The 23,032-nt window shown below is 36.2% G+C and overlaps 1 protein-coding gene across 1 annotated transcript; it reads left to right on the forward strand.

The window, feature by feature from the left end:
* Positions 1–8,278: 8,278 nt before the first annotated feature.
* Positions 8,279–13,783, forward strand: LOC110459547 (MICOS complex subunit Mic19-like). The gene is made up of 7 exons (XM_021511869.1): positions 8,279–8,414; positions 9,729–9,771; positions 10,366–10,412; positions 11,057–11,176; positions 12,210–12,280; positions 12,453–12,588; positions 13,325–13,783. The coding sequence occupies exons 1-7, from the start codon at positions 8,361–8,363 to the stop codon at positions 13,352–13,354; spliced, it is 501 nt and encodes a 166-aa protein (XP_021367544.1). The 5' UTR covers positions 8,279–8,360; the 3' UTR covers positions 13,355–13,783.
* The last annotated feature ends 9,249 nt before the right edge of the window (positions 13,784–23,032 follow it).

The raw sequence follows: 23,032 nt of genomic DNA on the forward strand, positions 1-23,032 counted from the left end.
GAAAACCCCAGCTAAACAATTAAGTATACAGTAGCAGATTTTGCCATGTAACTTCAATAGACTCTACCATGTATTGATATGGATGAGTCCATTATGGTTTACTGGATGAAAAGGTTAAAACAATAACCTGTTGTATCTTCAGTGTAGAATAGTTCACTGTATTGTCAGATTAAATTTATAGTAATTTTAGTTAAATTGAATTTTAAATTTGATTTAAAATTAATATCACAAGTGTTTGTAAATTATTTCTTTCACTTCGTGTCCTGGTATGGGAGTCTACTTTCTGTTTGTAATGTGTGTTGGTATATTCATACAAGTCTGACGGGGTGTCATGTTACTGTAACAGGTACCCTACCTTTGTATATTGCCATGCTTGACAGGAGACATGTGCTAAGGACTCGCAACATTTTAACAAAAACATGAGGGATTTACATTAAACATCTACATCACTATCAATGGTGTATGGATATATGCAATATTATATATTGGATAAGCTTTATTTATATATATATACACTTTGGATTAGCTGTTGACATAACCGAATAACCATATTTGGTCTAGAGCATCCTTGTGCCAAGAGGACTCACCATTGTAAAAATGTAGGGGAGAAAGTGTGTCTTAATTAGGAAAAGGTGGAGATCCCCACCCTATATCTCCATACCTAACACATTAACACAAGTACAATCATGCAACCAGACTTTACTCTGGGGTCCATTATCACACCAGGGGTGGGGTCCAATAGGGAAATTAGTTTATAACATTGAAACTGTTGAGATCCTCATCCCATACCGTAATACAATAGCTGGGTAGCTGGGCAAGAAGAGGCTAATATACACTTGTCACCAGAAGTTTTCTGATTTCTGTCCTTACCCAGGGCCGGGGTATAATAGGCATTTTGGGTCATAACCTGGCAATGGTCAAGATCCTCACCTTGTAACCGTACATATCCTCAACATCATTAGATGAATACATGTATGTTACCTCAATTTGGCGTTAGGTCTGTCCCCATCCAGGGGGTTGGGATCTAAGTTTTTAGGTCTTACTAACAACCTGAAAAGTGTTAGGTCCCCACACTATATCCATATACTGTATACAATTTCTGGCAATGACGGACAAGTGCAACGATGCTACAATGATTGGTCTTGTGTCCATCCTTGCCCTCAATACTTAGCCCTTTGATTTTAACATGGAAACTGTCGAGATCCCCACCCCATATCGTATATTCTATATAATTGTTGGGCATGCATATAAAAAAGTATTATGCTACCAAAATTAGCTCAGGTGTCTGGCCCTGCCTGTGATGACTTAGTTCCAGGGCCTTAATAGTGACAAATTGAGATATCTACCCTATAACCAAATATGTGAATACTGGACATGAAGAAATGAAAACAATCATGCTACAAGGATTAATGCTAGGGTCTGGCCCAATCTGAGGATTAGTCTCTGGATCATAACTGGAAACAAATAAAATACCCTCGAATTAATCATCTGTTCAAGTATTTGGTTCCTTTGACCAAGGAAAGAATTATTGTGTAAAGGAAGAACGTAAGGTTTCCCTGGGACCAAGGAATCAAATGTTGAAATTAAGAAGATTGTTGCTGGGAGACAAAGCCAAGATTAGTAGACATTTGCAGGATTATACTTTTCTGAGAATATTTTGCTATGATTGCTTAATATTCTAGTGAGCGATATAAACAAGGAATCCTCCGATAGTCTTGGACAGTGCATTATCATGTGAAAGGATGAAATTTTACACACTTGTCACATATATAAGTTTGTCATGTTATAAGTTTGTCACATATAACATTATATAGGAGTTAGATCATTGTTACATGTTTTAATAGTAAATGTTTCAGTCGTGATTGTTTTATTTAAACAAATATTCAAGAGTAATCTTTGAGGAGACGATGGCGCCCTCGGCCACTCAAAACTCCTCTTGGCTCCACATATTTTCCAATTCTACATGAACAGCCCCTTTTATATTCTATGTTTGCTAAATATTACTTCCTACTCTAAGCTCCCAATATTTTCCATGATATTGACACTTTGATGTATTTTGAATAAGAAATTTGACACAACAATTTATATACATTTGAAACTGTCATGTTACTCATAATGGAAACCTGTGGAACTGTTAACTGACACCTTTTTGGAATACAACACCAGTAGTATGTAATAGATATGTGTAATCTATTACCAATTTTAGGATTGATTTTTAATATTCAGAATATAAAATCAATACATGTATCACCGGTGCTAGGTTTACAATACAGTATTTGGAATATAGAATTTATGACCAATATGATGTACAAGATATTAATCACAATAAAGAACTTTTCACAAGTATAAGTTATAAAATAATACATTCAGAGTATACAATTCATCATCAACTTATGGGATAAAAAATATTTGGAATATAAGATTAATCACAATGTTACATACTGAATTTTTTTATCTTTTTGCATGTGGAAATTGTGGTGTTGTGACTTTAAACTGATTGTGGCATGGGAGCTTTTGCATTGGCAATATAAAATCTATATATCTGTTATCTATAAATGATGTGTGTGAATATTTACATGCTAATTTACATGATAAATGTGAACATCATCACACTGCGAAAATTTCCATTTTTACACAGTACAACATAAACATTTTAATTCATCACCAATGTGACAAACTATATATTTTGTATGGTTGTCGATAGAGGGCTTCAAATATGTGGTCAACCTCCATGTCAACAATTTCTTTAAACGACTTCTTCTTCTTAACCGCAGATTGGAATTTAACAATTTGGTCTGGAGCATTCTTAGGCCAAGGGGACTCAATTTTGTATAAACGGTAGGTGTGGACCTCCTTGGGGGCAGAGGGGTGGGGCCTAATAGGGGAAATAGAGGTAAAACCTTTGAAAACCCTCTACTGTAGGGATAAAGGGATTTCATCTTAAATTTGTCTAGAGCATTGTTGGGTCAAGGGGACTCAACTTTGTATAAATGGTGGGTTTGGCCCCCTGGGGGCAGAGAGGTGGGGCCCAATAGGGAAAATAGAGGTAAAACCTTTAAAATCCTTCTTTTACCATAGGGATAAAGGGATTTCATCCCAATTTTGTCTGGAGCATTGTTGGGTCAAAGGGAGTCAATTTTGTATAAACGGCGGGTGTAGACTCCCTGGGGGCGGAGTTGCGGGGCCCAATAGGGGAAAAGAGCATTCTTAGGCCAAGGGGACTCAATTTTGTATAAACGGTAGGTGTGGACCTCCTTGGGGGCAGAGGGGTGGGGCCTAATAGGGGAAATAGAGGTAAAACCTTTGAAAACCCTCTACTGTAGGGATAAAGGGATTTCATCTTAAATTTGTCTAGAGCATTGTTGGGTCAAGGGGACTCAACTTTGTATAAATGGTGGGTTTGGCCCCCTGGGGGCAGAGAGGTGGGGCCCAATAGGGAAAATAGAGGTAAAACCTTTAAAATCCTTCTTTTACCATAGGGATAAAGGGATTTCATCCCAATTTTGTCTGGAGCATTGTTGGGTCAAAGGGAGTCAATTTTGTATAAACGGCGGGTGTAGACTCCCTGGGGGCGGAGTTGCGGGGCCCAATAGGGGAAAAGAGCATTCTTAGGCCAAGGGGACTCAATTTTGTATAAACGGTAGGTGTGGACCTCCTTGGGGGCAGAGGGGTGGGGCCTAATAGGGGAAATAGAGGTAAAACCTTTGAAAACCCTCTACTGTAGGGATAAAGGGATTTCATCTTAAATTTGTCTAGAGCATTGTTGGGTCAAGGGGACTCAACTTTGTATAAATGGTGGGTTTGGCCCCCTGGGGGCAGAGAGGTGGGGCCCAATAGGGAAAATAGAGGTAAAACCTTTAAAATCCTTCTTTTACCATAGGGATAAAGGGATTTCATCCCAATTTTGTCTGGAGCATTGTTGGGTCAAAGGGAGTCAATTTTGTATAAACGGCGGGTGTAGACTCCCTGGGGGCGGAGTTGCGGGGCCCAATAGGGGAAAAGAGCATTCTTAGGCCAAGGGGACTCAATTTTGTATAAACGGTAGGTGTGGACCTCCTTGGGGGCAGAGGGGTGGGGCCTAATAGGGGAAATAGAGGTAAAACCTTTGAAAACCCTCTACTGTAGGGATAAAGGGATTTCATCTTAAATTTGTCTAGAGCATTGTTGGGTCAAGGGGACTCAACTTTGTATAAATGGTGGGTTTGGCCCCCTGGGGGCAGAGAGGTGGGGCCCAATAGGGAAAATAGAGGTAAAACCTTTAAAATCCTTCTTTTACCATAGGGATAAAGGGATTTCATCCCAATTTTGTCTGGAGCATTGTTGGGTCAAAGGGAGTCAATTTTGTATAAACGGCGGGTGTAGACTCCCTGGGGGCGGAGTTGCGGGGCCCAATAGGGGAAAAAGAGGTAACAAACTTTAAAGTCCTTCTTCTACCGTAGCGATTAAGGTATATTATCCTTATTTGGTCTGGAGCATCCTTAGACCAAGACGACTCAATTTTGTTTAAACGGCGGGTGTGGCCCCGTTTGGGCAGAGGGGTGGGGTCAAATAGGGGAAATACAGGTACATGTAAAGCTTTTAAAATCCTTCTAATACTGAAGGGATAAAAGAATTTTATCCTCATTTGTCTGGGGCATCCTTTGACAAAAGGGACTCGATTTTGTAAAATGGAAGGCGTGGCCCTCCTGGGGGCAGAGCCCAATAGGGAAAATAGAGGTTAAAACCTTTGAAATCCTTATGCTACAATAGGGATTAAGGGATTTCATCCCAATTTTGTCTGGAGTATGCTTGGGCCAAGGGAACTCAGTTTTGTGTAAAGTGGATTGGGCCCCCTGTGTGCAGAGTTGCGTGGCCAAATAGGGGAAATAAATGTAAACACCTTTGAAATCCTTCTCCTACCATAGGAATAAAAGGGATTATATCCCAATTTGATCAGGAGCATCCTTGGGCAAAGGGGAGTAAATTTTGTATAAACGGTGGTTTCGACCTGTGTGGGCAGAGTTGCGGGGCCCAATAGGGGAAATAGAGGTAAAAACCATTGTATGTATCAGAGGTCGTGATTTTCAATGCATCCGCTAGGAGTTTAACCCAAGGTATGGTGTTTACTTACTTTGTGATCTACTGCTTTACTGCGGTAGTCTAATGATCTGTGAATGAGCCAAAGAGAAATTCTCCTTAGAAAAGTCGCTAGGAAGCAGGTAGTATTTAACCAGTGTGACATACTCACGGGTCCCTCTCCAGGAAAAACTCACTCCAAATATTTTCAAGGAATCATAGTGATTCTTGTGAAAGTATCATTGAGTATTTTTGCCAATATTTCCTGGGTCTCTACTTGGGTACCAATGTAACAGAGGCCATTATTTTTTTCCAAACTTCCATTTGATGCCAAACCCAAGATTTCTGGTTAGCTAGAGAAATATTCTCCCTAGCCCAGTTAGTAGGTTTACCAGGGTGACATGTAGTTGTTTTAAGTTTGACTACACTGCATTGAATATTGGCTATGCTGTCATAGCTAAAATGTAAATGATGAACATTATGTAAAATATGTATTATTTGGCACAAATGTTTTGAAGATTATGAAGAATGACGAGGATGAGATACATACATGTATGTTAAACACATTTTGCATTATGACAAAACAAACTATACATTAAACTTTATAAATACGGTGTTGTGTTTTGAGTACTTTTTCTGTACATTCCATATGTGGGTGACTTGGTCACAATCTTTTAGTTTTTGTATGAGTTGTATAAAAGTAGCACCACCTTCTGTATACACCATATGTATGAGTTGTATAAAAGTAGCACCCCCTTCCGTACATTCCATATGTGGGTGACTTGGTCACAGTCTTTAGTTTTTGTATGAGTTGTATAAAAGTAGCACCACCTTCCGTACATTCCATATGTGGGTGACTTGGTCACAGTCTTAAGTTTTTGTATGAGTTGTATAAAAGTAGCACCACCTTCTGTATACTCCATATGTATGAGTTGTATAAAAGTGCCCCACCTTCTGTACACTCCATATGTGGGTGACTTGGTCACAGTATCTAGTTTTTGTATGAGTTGTATAAAAGTAGCACCATCTTCTTTACACTCCATATGTGGGTGACTTGGTCACAATCTTTAGTTTTTGTATGAGTTGTATAAAAGTAGCACCACCTTCTGTACACTCCATATGTGGGTGACTTGGTCACAGTATCTAGTTTTTGTATGAGTTGTATAAAAGCAGCACCACCTTCTTTACACTCCATATGTGGGTGACTTGGTCACAGTCTCTAGTTTTTGTATGAGTTGTATAAAAGTAGCACCACCTTCTGTATACACCATATGTATGGGTTGTATAAAAGTAGCACCACCTTCTGTATACTCCATATGTATGAGTTGTATAAAAGTAGCGCCACCTTCTGTATACACCATATGTATAGGTTGTATAAAAGTAGCACCGCCTTCTGTATACTCCATATGTATGAGTTGTATAACAGTAGCACCACCTTCTGTACACTCCATATGTGGGTGACTTGGTCATAGTCTTGAGTTTTTGAAAGAGTTGTATAAAAGTAGCACCACCTTCTGTACACTCCATATGTGTGAGTTGTATAAAAGTAGCACCACCTTCTGTACACTCCATATGTGTGAGTTGTATAAAAGTAGCACCACCTTCTGTACACTCCATATGTAGAAGTTGTATAAAAGTAGCACTACCTTATGTACACTCCATATGTGGGTGACTTGGTCACAGTCTTTAGTTTTTGTAAGAGTTGTATAAAAGTAGCACCACCTTCTGTACACTCCATATGTGGGTGACTTGGTCACAGTCTTAAGATTTTGTAAGAGTTGTATAAAAGTAGCACCACCTTGACCTGGCTTGACCTGAATTTAAATATTTGACGTGTCGCTTTGCAATATAAAGATAGTGATTATAAAACAATGTGCAGTTGGTATATATCCTTGCAAAAATAGTGTTAGTGTAAGTGTACTTAGATCTTTGTGAAGAGATGCTTGTTATCCCTTTAGAACCGCCAACAAAAAATATATGAATTATGAGTGATGTTTCCTCTGTTACAAGTTTCTTGCGCCACTCTCCATTGATGAATGGAGATTTTAGTACATGTAGAAGGAACACTAAATATATGTTCAGTGAGGAGGAATTAGTATTATTCATGCGACCTCTCTAAGGTTGCCGTGTACAAAATAAAACCTGTATGTGTTATCACCGACAAATCTGGAGTGCATGATTACACTTTTATATTGATATCATAATCCAACAATATATTTCAACGTACAAGTAATAAATTATATATTTAACCCTGTTTTATATCCAGAAGGACTTCCAAAATGAAGATTAAAAATCATACTAGTTTGAGTAAAGAAGGTTTATTATTCAGGAGGAATAACTTTGTCAATTTACAACGAGGCAGGCTAAACATGGTCACACTACAGTCCAACTTAGAGAGTGCTAAATGCTGCTAATTTGCCTGGCCTGTAATTTAAGTGGCTGGCCTGTGACTTAAGACCTCTCAGTAACCAAGGTCAGTGTGATTCCATGTGGCTATTGTTTATTCACTAAGATTGACCAAACTTTGTTTCTTTTCGTGAGACCGATTGAATTTCGTGCGAAATGTGTCTCGTGTCATGAAGAATTTTTCGAAATTAATTTTCATGAGTCTCCCGCTCAAATCGTTATATGTATGATGTCAATGACTAAATATTATGTTCCTTACCATTTCCCTAAAACCCTAATTTACAGTAAAGGAATCACTAACTGTTCTCTTTGATTATTTAAAGGTAACTTCTTATACTAAATTAGATCCATTTTCACTAGCCAGGGATTACATTTTAATTCACAACTCGGATTTGTTCAGATGAGAAGGCTATCAGATTTTTTAAAAATAAGAAAAAGGAGAAAAACAAGCTTTAAGACATGAGCTTCCTAAAACATACAACAATTTCAAGAACAGTAAGATAAATCTATAATACACCACAATTTGGATGACTACCTACTGACATTTGACCTATAACCCTTCAAAAAGGAAGTTGAGTTATTCCAAGCATTATAGAAAAATGAGGCAAATTACATTTTTTTCAGCTTTCAAACAGAAAAGAAGCTTTTAAAACATATTTTTTGAAAACATTCAAGACATATCTGAATACATTGAGGTAAAGATACATAATTAGAATTGGTCCCATAGAACTGTCTTAAATTAACTTCATATTGGTACTACAATATACATGTATACATGCATTAGATCGTCCGGCAGATTTCTCTTTGCATTACACCTATCCGACTGCTACTTCCGGTGTTTACTTCCGGTAAATTCGCCGGTGAGAAGGTGACTTAGACGAGTTTTGATAGTCGACAACATGGGGGCATCTGACAGCAAACGAACCATGGTTGTGGACAGGGACGATATTATGGTAAATTTTCTTTGCAATCATACAACCTAACCAGTTCTTGCATGACCAGGAAGTTTTCCTAGCGACTGTCAATTTCATATTCACAAACCAGAAAAGACTGAAAGACGGGCATATCACTACTGTACAGTACAGTGCTGTTTCAGTATGTTTTCCTCTAATATGCAACGTTTATAAACATGCCAACTATCCTTCTTTAAGTCAAAAAGTCCCTCTGAACCTCAAAATGTACAGTCGATCCTCCTGAAGGCAAATGATTCAATCTGGTTCACCTTTCTTCAGATCTGACATGCATAGGCTTTTAAATAAAAGAAGGAAGAGTAGCATATCTAGATTGGAATTGGTCGATTAATGGTGACCAGATTGAAGAATATATCGTTAAAATGAAGTGTATACTGACTAAGCTGCTAGAAAATAGTAAAAGAATGCTATCTTAGCCTTGCACTTAACTTTTATTAATTACCTTCAATAAAGTTTTACTTAAACATTACTTATTTTTATATTCACATTTCATGGATGTAAATTGTCATTTTCCTGTCTATTTTTCCATCTGCATGTCATCATTCGGTGTGTCTGCAGCTTCCCAACTAAATGTTCAACCAGATTTCACAAAATTTTACCTGACATCAATCTCTGAATAACAGTGGAAGCGAAGGTCAATGCTAGTATATATCAGATATTTGACTTGTGTGTCGGTTCCAGACCCAAGTTTTCAACTAAATTCCATGAATCTTCAAACACTTCTCTAAAGATCAACGGGAGGTTGTAGGCTCTAAATCTAAGTTTCAGTTTATATAATTCAGTTCACTGTTTAAGGACAAAACACCTTAATTATAAAATTATAAAAGGAGTACAACAATCGGAATTATAAGGAGTTTTTATAGTGTATTTTATCACATAATGTGCTCTGTTATCCAGTGAATATACCCATGTCATATTTATTTTTTTTGCGTATTAATCCATGTAATATGACCTATCAGCCCTGTGATTGGTTGTAAGTTTCAATTGTTTCAATTGTGACATCAAGCCTAGGACAAGTGTCTGACATCGCAGACTTACACAGCTTTTTACGTTTCAAGGTTGCATGAAAATTGTTGTTTTATACAAATAAATGCCACAAATCTTGATCATGTATTCTCATTTTCATTTCATATGATATGGAAACTCGTGTAAGATCCTATGTTTCATTGAAACCAATTCTTACCCAAAGATGGGTCTATAGCTAAATAATAAACGATCACAGTAATAACATTTGTACTATAGATATTAATCATGGGCTTTAATTGAAACTTTTGAACTATGAAATTTCAATTTCAGGTCACACAAGGTGTATTAAAGAGATTAACTAGTAAAGAGAAAGGTAAGAATCCAACAAATATGAGTGATGACCTTCATTAAAAGGAGTAGATAAAAACTGACCCTAGTCATAATGCAGGAATAATCCTGGAGGGGGCCATTGACCCATCAAAACTGAAATTGACCCCTCTATGTTCCAATTTTCTTTTAATTTTACATGGAATGGCCCCTCTTAATTTTGATACTGACTTAGAATTTCTGAAAATGACCCACTGCTCTCAAATCCCAGGATTTTCCCTGATAACGGAGTTATCTAATTCAAATAAAAACTGTTTTTTTTATCGCTGTATACCCTAATATGCAAAAATGTATATGCTCATTGACAAAGTAACAAAATTTACAGATAATTTGTTTTTCTGTTCATTTCAAATAGTTATATTCTGCCAAAAACCCTTGACTTTGCATATTATCCTTCAAACCTCTCCTCACAAGAAGCCATTCCTGGTGATTGTTAATGTGATGTTCCATGGATGTGGTACACGTCCATTTAACATAAGTATTTCTGCTGTAAAACCATAAACTATCAGTACAGAGAATTATCAAGCCAGTGGTTAGAATGACCGATTCTGTAATGTGTTTTACTGTTTGTTTTCAACAGCATCAGAACCTGAAACAAAACCTGAAGATGGAAGTGGAATGGAACTGGTAAGTCATTGAAGATTTTAGCAAATAGTTTTAAGACATTATCACACTAAAGGAAATTATGTTGATTTAGAAATAAAACTATGGAAAGTTACCCTAAGTCTAAGACCCAACATAAAAGTCCACATACAAACTATTCTTTTTATTCATGAACTAGTAACTTTAACCTCTTCTCATTCCATCCCAAAGTTAAATTGACTGATTTTAAACTGTTTTTTACATATCTTTTTAATGCGTCCCTCCCTTATAGTATTTAGGGAAAATGTTTAGATTTCTTTACATTGTGTGATTTGGTCAGTCTTGCTTACATGTTTTATTCTTGATCAGAAATCAAGTGCATGTATCAAGGATAAAAATATCATTATAGGAACAAAAATATATATGACAGGTTTTACTTTCACCTTTTTCTTCTTAGTAATGAGGACAAATTTTTCATTACAATGGATATGCGACAGTTAGTCTCAATATTGATAGTTTTTCTATAACTTTTTAATTGTGCAACCTCACCAAACACATTTAGTTTCATCAGAAAAATTGTGAAAGTTATTAAAGTATGGTGTCTTAGAAAGAACATTTAGGTTGAATTTGTTTCTACAATGTACTTACTGGTATACATGTTGTAATTTAATCAGAATATTTTGTTTTAGGATTATGCGATTCCATCTCGTAGAATAAGACAAATTGAATCAGCATATGAAGAGAAATTGAAAATGATGGAAGAGAAGGAAGCACAAGCAAAATCAAGACTGCAAAAATATGAGGAACAGGTCAGATTTTTGTTATTGCTGCTGTGTTCTTTTTGATTGTCATAAATAATCATATTATTTGATCCTTGAACTTCTATCATTAGTATACAATTTGATTGATGCAAGGCTGATGGGTTGCCAAATATGTTTGGGGGAGTGCCGGTGATGTAGTGGTTGGAGTCGCTGGTATTTATCAGTAGGGTTATTTGGTGTCATTAATCATGAGCTTGTGCTGAATATAGGCAGAGGGCATTATTGCAATGATATTTCCATACTGACAGTCTGACAGCTAGGTCCACTTGTTATTCCACGAGGTGATGCTGACAGGATGCAGCCTTTTGATTGCTTAAGTTAACAATTGATAGTCTGGCAAGACCCATTTGTGCTCATGAGCCATTTTCATTTGACTTTGAGAAGACCTTGAAAAGAAACCAGAAATGTTAGAATTTCAAGTTAATAGTTCTGTTTTGTGGAACATATTCTTGCAAAAGAACATTTGTTTTTATATGGTGAAAGCAAATCCTTAGCTGATGTTGAAAACAAGTCTATTAAAAATTATAGTACGGTAATGAAAATAGTAATAAGCCAGTTTTTGAAAGTTATGCCAATTAATAACTTAATATTAGACTAGTTTTCTAATCCATTAAGTGTTTTTTTCTCCATTTGTGCATATACATGTATTTAGTTTCATTCAAACAGGAGGGGGGAGGGGCAGTGGCCAAGTGGTTAAGGCGTCTGACATTCTGGTACCACTAGCCCTCCACCACTGGGTCGCGGGTTTGAGACCTATGTGGGGCGGTCGCCAGATACTAGCCCCTTCTTAGTTGGGTGTTTTTCTCGGGGAACTCCAGCTTTCCTCCCCCATGCAAACCTGGCATGTCCTTAAATGACCATAGCTGTTAATAGGACGTAAAACACAAACAACCAAACCAAATCATTCAAACATACTTAATGGACCAGTTCAAAGAGATTAAGTACAAGTTGACCTTCTCTTTAGTGATATGAGCTATTAATAGAATATATTTAATCTAATAACGTTATTTTACATTTGTAGAGTGAGCAACAACTACAGACGCAGAAAGAAGAATTCAGTCAGGCGATGGACGAAGTAGAAAACAAATTTATGTGAGTATGTCTTGTCACTACATTTGTATTAAGATGAAGAATGACATAACTGTAATCTTCAACTCTGTACTCTGAAACTCCTGATGTTCGAATAATTCTGTGCTAAGACTTTTTTAGCACGGTTGTCAAATTATGAACTTATTTCATGTGGTTACTTTCTTGTTTCCAATAGGCGTAACACTGGATCACCCGTCTGTCAGGACATTCAGCAAGATGTGTTTCATTGCTACCAAAACAACCCCGAACAGACGCTGAACTGCTCCTCACAGGTCCGAGCCTTTACGTCCTGTGTAGATGACGCTCGTAAGGTAGGTCAACATCACGTAGAAGCTCTGTGTACCATTCCTTTCTTGTTGACATACAAACGTTACCGTTTCCTTCCATTTTCATTGAGTGAATGTCACACACAACTTAATTACATCATTGTCATGTTATTAATTGATCACACAAGTCATATATTTTATGCATAGGAATAATGGTGATGTCATAATCTGATTATGAAATTGCTTCACAGACTTTCAGCTTAATATTGTTATGTCAAAATAGAGAAAACAGATGTTAGCAAAAATTGTAGAATTTAAAACCTGAAAAAACATTTGCAATATTTTTGAAAATTCTTTTACTTGATCATTTGATAAAATGGATCATAAAGTTATTTCCTTTTCACATGAAATTTATGAAATTTGTCACAAATTCTTAAACCTATAAATTTCTTTAATTCTAATAAAATGGAGGTACTGTACACATACTTAATTTTAACAGTAGTCCAATTTCAGCAGCTTTCATATTTTTTTTGTTCACCAGTTCATGTCTACCTCTAAAATAGGACCATATAGTACAGGCTATCCATACCATACCATAGATGTTAAAGTCAATTTCAGAAAACATTTGTTATTATACATGAATTAAGTTACTGCAGTTCTGCTGATTTGAGAGTAGGCTTATAAATCGTACCCCTTTTGTTCCACTAAAGTTTGAGTTTGTTAATTTAATTATGCTTATAATAATCTGACTTGTCACGGATGTTTATTATTATCGTTACAGGATGCCTACGACATGTCAAAGAAAGCGTGACTGGACGTTTACATGGAAATGTTTGAAGGTTCCTTTAACCCGGAGGAGGACTTGTGATTTTTCTACTCGACCTTTGTTATTAGAAAACATTGAGGCATGAGATGTGACATTATACTAGGACTTGTCAACAGTGTTCTGTATTACAAATGAAGTTTATTTAAATGTGGGGAAATAATGATGAACAATGTACCTTAACTATTTTATTGACATAAGACTGTGACAAAGATACATAGAAAATAGTGTTGTGACAACCTTCAAGGTTTCGTTTCATTTTCCTTCTTTTTACCAGTACGCCATTAGGATGAATGGAACACAGTTTGTATAATGTTGGTGCATTTTTACTCTCAATAGATATCACTGTGTGGGCGGTGTGGTCACTGTGTGGTCCATGCTGTATGACAAGATGAATAAATGAGGAGATCAGATGTTGTTCAGATGTTGTTTTAAAATTTCTCTCTTGCCAAATATACTTCTGTACCTATATCCCCATATCACATCACTATTATCACCATATATCACCTGTGGTAATGAGCCAAAGGAGCCTTGTCCTTACAAAGAGGTGCCTTGAGTACTTGATTCAGTCCTGAGTTAGTTTGGTTTGGTTTGGTTTAGTATTATTTAACGTTCTATCAACAGCTATGGTCATTTAAGGAGGCCCTTTCCTGTGTGCAAGATGCATGCTTGTAATGTATGCGTGTGTGTTTTGGGAGGCTGCAATATATTCATGTTTGTCTCCTTGTGATAGCGCGAAACTGATGCCGACTTTATAGTGCTACCTCACTGAAACATACTGCCGAAGAACCCAGCAGGACCCCTCACCCGGTCACATTATACTGACAACGGGCTAACCAGTCGTCCCACTCCTAAATTGCTGAGCGTGAAGCAGGAGTAGAAACCAAGACAGAAATAACAAGACTACCACAGGGGCAGAACACAACACACCCATCACCTGCCTGGCAGCATCCATATAGACTCCTTGTGTCACAAAATGTGTCGTGCTCATAGCTCTTCTGATGCATTAAGTAGCAAAATATATTTAAATATTGATCATTAAACATAACAAAAAATACATTACAGTATATTACAGTATATTACTCAGGAAAGAAAAAGATTTCTTGGATGTGTTGAAATAAGAAAATATACTGTATTTCACTAGCAATATAATAAGACAAAGTGCTCTGGATTAGCTTTGCAATTTCCAACATTCTGCATAGGGATTTCCTCCATTCACCATTATTCCAAATCTTTAAAAAATAAATCAAAAAGGAACAAAGGGCCATAACTCTATCAAAATGTGAACAAGATGCAATTACAGTATGTGACACTCTGTCTTCCCAGGATATGTTAAGTATAACAAGTTCCGTGAATGTAAGTATAATACAGTAGTAAGGAAGTTATGCTCTGATCAAAATTTGGTATCAAAATGATCAAAGAGTTATGGTACATTGTACGTATAACCCTGTACGAAGTTTAGGTCAAAACACTAATTCAGTATCTGGCGTTCAGCCTTCTGCAGATAAACAAGTACAGCAAGTTTGCTGAATGTAAGGGATATAGCATGGACGATATGCTATGGACAAACTTTGATATAAAAAATGAACAAAGGCCCATAACTCCGATATAGTAGAACACTAGACATGATATCTGTATGATACACACTGCTTCTTAAGTTACTCGAGTTCAGCAAGTTTAGTGAAAGTAGGTGAAATAGTAAGGAAATTGTGATTTGAATCAACTTTGGTATCAAATTCAAGGGAGGGACAAATCTGTATATAGAGTGTGGCACCAGACCCCTATTTCAGAATATGACACTCTACCTTCTGGAGATACACAGTATAGCAAATTTGGTGAATGTAGGCAATGTAGCGAGGAAGATATGCTGCAAACAAACTTTTGTATTAAAACGATTGTCATGAACAAAGGACCATAACTCAATTTATTGATGGGTTTAAGTTTAAACATATTTTATTGTACAAATATTACAACTTAATAGAGTCCTCTCCTCAATACATATGGTAAAAATAGTGTATATGTTTTTGGGGAAATCGAAAAAGATAGGGTGGAGAAGGAAATGTGGGGTGGGAGGGGGTGGGGGTGATGGAGGGGAGGGGTGTTACCTAGAAAAGTAAGTTTGTAAACTGAGAAATCGATCCGCATTTGAATAAATTATAAATTATACAGATTTCATGACATGCATCCTGGTAGAGTAATTTCAAAATGAACAGAATCAATGTAAGAAATCAGGCAAAATAATGAAATACAATTTCATAAACACATTTAAGAACTTACACATAAATAAAAATAGAAAAGTAATTATAACTATCAAAACCTATTGCTGGATTTGATGTAATGATGCACATGTCTAAAGATATTTATGTTGTTTTCTACCGAAAGTTGACTATTACCAAACAAAAGTAGTCAAACTTTTGTTGCCCTAGTTGCCCGGCAACACCCTTGGAGCAGGATGTGTCTTTCGTTTCACCAAAAAAGTGAAAGGCATTTTCACAGGGATGGCCACAATAACAAACTGGACTATCAACCGGATTTACTCTAAAATGATCATATTTAAGTGGACTACACTGATGTCGCAATGGACCAAAATGTGTACATTTTAGGGCATGAGGCCTGGCTACAGAGGTAAATGTAGGTGAGATAGTAAGGAAGAGACGCTCTCGACAAACTTTGGTATACAACATTAACGAGCTCTGTATTTTCATTTTGGAACACACAGCTAACTTCAGTACTCTATGGAGGTGAAAAGTAAGGAAGCCATCCTCTGAACAAACGTTCGTGTCGAAAAAGAACATAGGGCAACAACTCCTATATCTTCGGGTACAATACCCAACTTCATCCTAATTAGACCCTATTTTAATACACGACGATCCTCTGTCTGGTATATATAAGTAGGACAAGTTTGGTTACTATTGATAAACGTAAGAAAGTTATGCTACATACTGCTTTGTACGTCTATAGTTCGGGGCAAACTTTGTTATGAGAATTAAAAAAAGGCCATAACTCATTGTATAGTAGAGCCCAACACCCGACCTCAGTAAACGATATTTTGCCTTTCCAAACATATCAATATAATGTAAACCAAACAAAAGCGTTGCTCTATATCTTCAATGGCATATTATCATAATATTTATACCAGATGAACCGAATCTATGGGAGGCAACCGAAGTGACATCCTCGACACTCCAGGGGTTACGCTCACTTTCGCTAGATCTCTGCACCCCTGGAATATGTCATACAAAACTGAAGGCACGAAGCTAGCAAATCCTGACCTGGAGTGTCGAGGATGCCGAAGTGAAGGCGAAGCAAGGTTACTAAAATCGCCTTGTCGTCTGTCAGATATTTATAAACCCTTACTGCCACTGGAACCCATGATGGGGTGACAAGATTATAGGTAAATGTGAGAGTGACCAATTGTGTGAATTTCATTTCCAGACTTTATTATCTTAACACCTACAGGACCTTGATCACAGACTGACTGATCATATCCAACGGTCTAGGTCACTACACATCCCTGGTTACAATGACCCGTAAGGGGGGTTTCCCCCCCCNAAAGAAAATTCCTGGTCAGTCAAATATGTGTGTTGCCTAGCTACATATTATGTGTATACACAAAAATGTCAATGCAATTTGAAAAATATTTCTTGATCAGATTAAAAAGTGGGGACCAGAAAAGTTAAGTCACTCGACACGTAGTATAATCTAGTTTCGCATATATGAAAATAATATTCGGTTTTAAAAACATTTTTTTCATTCTTAAAATTGCCATTGGCTCTGACCATTATTTAAAATGGAAACGCTGTTGTAAAGACAATCGCCATTCCCTGTAGCTTTCAGGGCTTTCCATAGGGTTTTGTCAATATCAAGCACGTCGGCAGGAATTAGATTTGTAGATAGAATATCCACTCCACTTGCTTCTACAGCCATAGCTGAACTAAACAGTTCTATCGAAAACTTGATCTGATATTGCAGGTATCAATAAAGTAACGTTTATTTTTACCAGCATTCTTTTTTAGCTCCAGGAACAAATTAATTAGTATACAAATTTTACTATAATTCATCATTTCCAACGCATAAATACGTTTTCCCTTTCGTACAAGAAGACCCAGTGAGTATATTCGCTATGCGGTATTCCCATAAAATATAAAAATATCAAACGAACTCGAGTTAGATCCCTAAGTGCCTCGGCTAGTTAGAGACAATGATAACCCGTCTAAAAGGAAGCTTAAAAGTCGAATGGCTTCTACAAAGCATGCACCGAGTCAACCCAGTCATGCATATTCAAGATAAAGCCCGAAATGTCTTGGCCAGGTAGAGGCCGCTGGAACCATATTGGACCCTAAAACTTTATTTAAAACTACGATGCCGCAATCTGTCGGCAAAACTGCAGTTAAAATTGAAATCATAAAATATCAGAAATATTTTAAGAATATTGGTAGGAATAGACGTGTGAAGCCTTTTCCCGACTGCTACTTATCTCACCGCATGCAAGGTTGAAGTCATGCCGAGTATGTGTTGACAGGGTCAGAGCTCGAGGTCACTATTTACACAATACTACGCGTATACGATACACGTGCTGTCAAATGATAAAGATCGATTACGTCACTTGATCATCCTCGATATCACTTTCGCTCTCTGCCCCTGTATATCGAGAATGATCACTTGGTATTCTAAACGACATTATAATTCATTTAAGAAGTATACGTAGTATTAACAGAAAATTATCGTTATAACAGGAGAAGCGTGCCAAAATTTAACAAGAAGTATCGTCATTTGATACTACGAAATCATCGAATTCTTTACGGCACGTAAGAAAATCAAATTTAATTCCTTTTTGTGTCACTAATTATATAAACGCACCCCAAGTTTGGTATTAACGGAAAATTGGTAATTTTTCCTATGTGAGAAAAGTAAAAAAAATGCCAGTTATATCCTGATAAGAAAAAAAGAGCGAAGGTTAGCGGACAGTTAATTTAATGTCAGTCGTTTGATCCTTTAGATTAATCCCCTTTCCTCTTCCATAAGGCATGGAAAAAGCCAGTCAATGAGCACTCAAATTATAGACCTAAATTCGCCAATCAGAGAAAATAAAACTAGAAAATGTCTGTAGGACATGAATGCGCCCGCTGCCATGTGGAATTAGATTCAGTGTTTGATAATATTCTGTAAATAATTACAATGACTTTGGAACACGAAAATATGAGTATTCTTATATCTAAAATTTGTATAAACCTTGATCAAAATCTGTTAAGAAAGTAGCTAGAGCGATGACACTTAATCGTTTGCTGATTATCTATACATCAGGCAGCAACAGTGACCTTGGCCTTGGCCTTCGATACTCTCATACTTGACCCTTGTATACATTTTGATCTAAATCCGTCGTGAAATCGAGTAAGTCTCAGTGGCGGACCCAGGGGTGTTGCCCTAGTTGCCCGGCAACACCCTTTTTTCTGTGTCCAAAAATATTCTGGACCAAGGTTTTTGGAGATTTTCTTCTATTTCCTATGGGATATTCTTCTTATATCAACCATCCTTTGAAGTATTGTTTTCTATGGCTTCCCTTTGCCAGTAGTTTCTGTGTTTCATCGTACTTATGACGAAGACTTCTTTTCGTTGTTAGAGAACAATATCGGCCACTATAGTACTTTAGGTAAGGTGTTTGTAATTGGAGATCTTAATAGCAGGATTGGCCGGGAACCGGACTATATACCTATAGACGCGCTACATGACAGTGTTCATCGGCACCTTGATGGGTTTATTTGTTCCCCTCAGGAGCCATGTGACGTCACGCGTAACTCGGAGGACTCGAAAGTTACTACGTTTGGTCGTAATCTGTTGCAGCTATGTAAGTCAACGGGTGTTCATATCCTTAATGCTCGGACGACAGGTGACCCGGATGGTAAATTAACATTTTGTAATTCTAATGGTACTAGTGTTATAGACTATGCATTAACTGATAAAATGTCAATGTCGCCTGTCAAATGTTTTGAAGTAGGTTGTTTCAGTGAACATTCGGATCATGCGCCAATATATCTAATATTGAATTGTCTACTGTCAGAAAACACTCAATGTAATTGTTGTTCTGTTAATAATAAGTATGCTACAGTAAATAACGTAGCGTGGTCAGATAAAGCTAGTAGCAAGGTAACAAACGCCATTTATGATGCCAGACTCTTGATCGAAAGCACGGTTGGCCCGCTTACTGACTCAAAAGAAAGTATTGATACATGTTTAGAAAATTTTGTGGAATGAACTCGTACTTTATTTGATAAATTTTGTCTTTCCAGTAGAAAAGTATTGAATTGTTCATGTTCTTGTCATACTATTTCCTCTGTAAACAGAGGACCAGATAAGCCCTGGTTTGATAACGATTGTAGATTGTTGTACAAAAAATATAAAAGTGCATTATCAGTGTTTAATGGTGAACGGTCATTGGCCAACAGAATAAGTCTTACACAAGCTAAAAAACGGTATAAAGTTTGTGAGAGGAAATTGAGGCGAGAATATTTAAGAATGGAAGGGAACATGCTAGATTTATTAAAACGTAATAATCCTAAAGAATTTTATCGTAGTTTTCGGAATCCTAAGACATGTAATACTGGTGAAATATCATTAAATGATTTTTTCAATTACTTTAAAAATTTGGCAGGTGTAGCAAATGACAATGATATTTTGGACGACAAAAACACTGAGTGCCTGTATCCTGAACTTGATATAGATTTTAATATAGATGAATTATTAGAAGTAATTAAGGGTCTATCTAGGGGTAAATCTGATGGTATTGATATGGTACTTAATGAATATTTTATTGAATATAAAGATATTTTTTCACCGGTTTTATTAAGGTTATTTAACACTATGTTACAAATAGGATATTTTCCAGAGTCATGGGCTCAAGGCGTCATTATTCCTTTACATAAAAAGGGCGATAGAAACAATGTCAATAATTATATGGGAATTACATTAATTAGCCATTTAGCTAAACTGTTTACGTCGTTGTTAAATAAACGTCTGTTAAAATGGAGTAAACGAGAAAATATTGTTTCCGATGCTCAGTTTGGTTTTAAGCCTGGGTTTGGTACAAGAGACGCAATTTTTGGATTACATAGTTTAATTATCAATTCGATAGAACGAAACAAGAGGCTTTATTGCGCTTTTATTGATTATAGTAAGGCATTTGATAGTGTGACACACCAGAATTTGTGGTATAAACTTTGGAGAAGTGGTATTAGGGGTAGACTACTTAAGGTAATTAAATCAATTTATGATAATGTACGTTCATGTGTGAAATTACATGGTAAATTATCCGCCATGTTTGATCTACATGTCGGATTATTACAAGGGGAATCGTTATCTCCCATACTTTTTTCATTATTTGTAAATGATATGGAAAGTGAATTTATAAATTCTAATTGTCAAAGTTATGAATTACAGTTATTAAACCTGTTTATGCTAATGTATGCGGATGACACAGTTTTATTCTCGGAGGATGCTACCGATCTTCAGCATATGCTAGATCGTTTACAGACATACACTGAAAAATGGAGTTTAAATGTTAATATAGAAAAAACTAAAATTATTGTTTTTAGAAAAAGAAAAAGAATGTTACCTTATGAAATTTGGACTTTCAATGGTAAATCTATCGAAATTGTTGATAAGTTTTGTTATCTTGGATTAGTTTTTAACTATAATGGAAGATTTACTGTAACACAAGATACATTAGCTTGTCAAGGACGGAAAGCATATTACCACTTAAAAAGAAAAATGAAAGATTTTGCCCTTAATACGGAAACTATAATGTCTTTATTCGATACATATGTTGCATGTATATTGAATTATGGGTGTGAAGTTTGGGGGCATAATGTATCGCCACAAATTGAAAAAATCCATCTCCTTTTTCTCAAAGGCCTATTAAATGTTAAGAAAACTGTCAATACTTCTATGGTTTACTTTGAAACTGGGAGATATTCATTATATGTGCAACGTAAAATGGCCATAATGAGATATTGGTTAAAAAATTTAAATACTAGTAACTGTGTTTTAAAATCATGTTACGACGCATTAGTCGAATTGAATATCAGAAAACCTAATTGTAAAATTAATTGGGTTTATCAAATTAAGCATGAACTATGTAGTTTGGGTTTTAATTATATTTGGACTTGTCAATATGTACAAAATGAAAATCTTTTTTTGCAAATGTATGCTCAACGTGTTCATGATGTATTTATCCAAGAATTACGCAGTGCTTTTGATGCATCTTCAAAATGTTATTTGTACAAGCATCTTGTTGATACCTTTTGCGTCCAGTTCTATCTGACTAAGCCCATTAATATAAGGATAAAAAAGTTATTGAGTCAATTTCGCATGCAAGCACACAGTCTTAACATAGAATCTGGGCGCTATAATAACATTCCAAGAGGTCAGAGAATATGTACAGTCTGCGATAAAAATGATATCGAAGATGAAGTACATTTTGTACTACTTTGTCCTGCATATTCTGATTTAAGAAAAACATACATCAAACAGTATTATTATCGACATCCAAGTGTCTATAAACTAATAGAATTATTTACCTGTAAAAGTGTTAAATCTTTAAATAGACTGGGTAAATATTTGTGGCACGCTACTTCTAAAAGGAAAATTCTCCTCGCTCAGTAGTGATATTATATTAAAACATTATTTGAAACTACTTTGTTATAAGTGTACATGTATAATAATAGTTATTTAAGATTCGTTAATAGCGCGTTAAATAGTACTTTAATGACATCCCATGGTTCTTTCTGGCTGTTTGAAGTTATGTGTAGTGTTTTCATTATGATGTCATCCTTTCATGTCGTCACATATATACAGGTAGTAAAGTCACACATATGATTATATTGTTATATACTTCTCACAACTTTACGAAAAATCATGCTGTAAAACTGCAAGTGATATCATTATTACATGTCTGTAGGCATATATATATTTGAATGGAATTGTCCTCCGCCATCTTGTACATCACATATGAATTTTGAATATTTAATTATGTATGTTTGTAACCTATATGCTGTATTGCATTTGGATATAATAAAACTTGTTTGAACTTGTAGTTCGGATATCTATATAATTATGCCTAAGGGTGTTGCCCAAATAAGGAGTCCACTACTTATACTCTAAACAATATGGGGAATAATCCTCCATTGTCTATATATTAGTAGGGTCTCCAGTCAGGTCAGTGGTCAAGGCTCACCGGACTGACTCTACCTAATCTTATTGTTCTCAGGTCACGGTGTGGTGATCACCCTGTCATGGATTTAGGTATATAGGTAAAGTGTTATTTCAAAGGTATACCTGCATTTTCACCAGTGGTTTCAAGTACACATGGTCACCAGGAGTGATTTATTATACCAATTAAAAAATATAAAATTTCAAAGACAATGAAGCATCCTCCTTATAGCATCACTTCATCAGGTGACCAATAACCATTGTTAGCATAAAAAGACGTGTACATCCTTTATATGTATGCATACTATTTCACAATAAAGGACAAACAGTTTAATCATAAGTCATATTCATGACAAAATGAATTAATAATTAAATTGCGAACATGCTTGCCTAAATTACATGTAGATTCGCGCGTATTATCAGCTGAACTGCAGAAAAAGCCCCCCCCCCCCCCCCCCCCCC

Source organism: Mizuhopecten yessoensis, unplaced genomic scaffold (assembly GCF_002113885.1).
Source record: "Mizuhopecten yessoensis strain PY_sf001 unplaced genomic scaffold, ASM211388v2 scaffold10107, whole genome shotgun sequence".
Taxonomy (NCBI): Eukaryota; Metazoa; Mollusca; class Bivalvia; order Pectinida; family Pectinidae; genus Mizuhopecten; species Mizuhopecten yessoensis.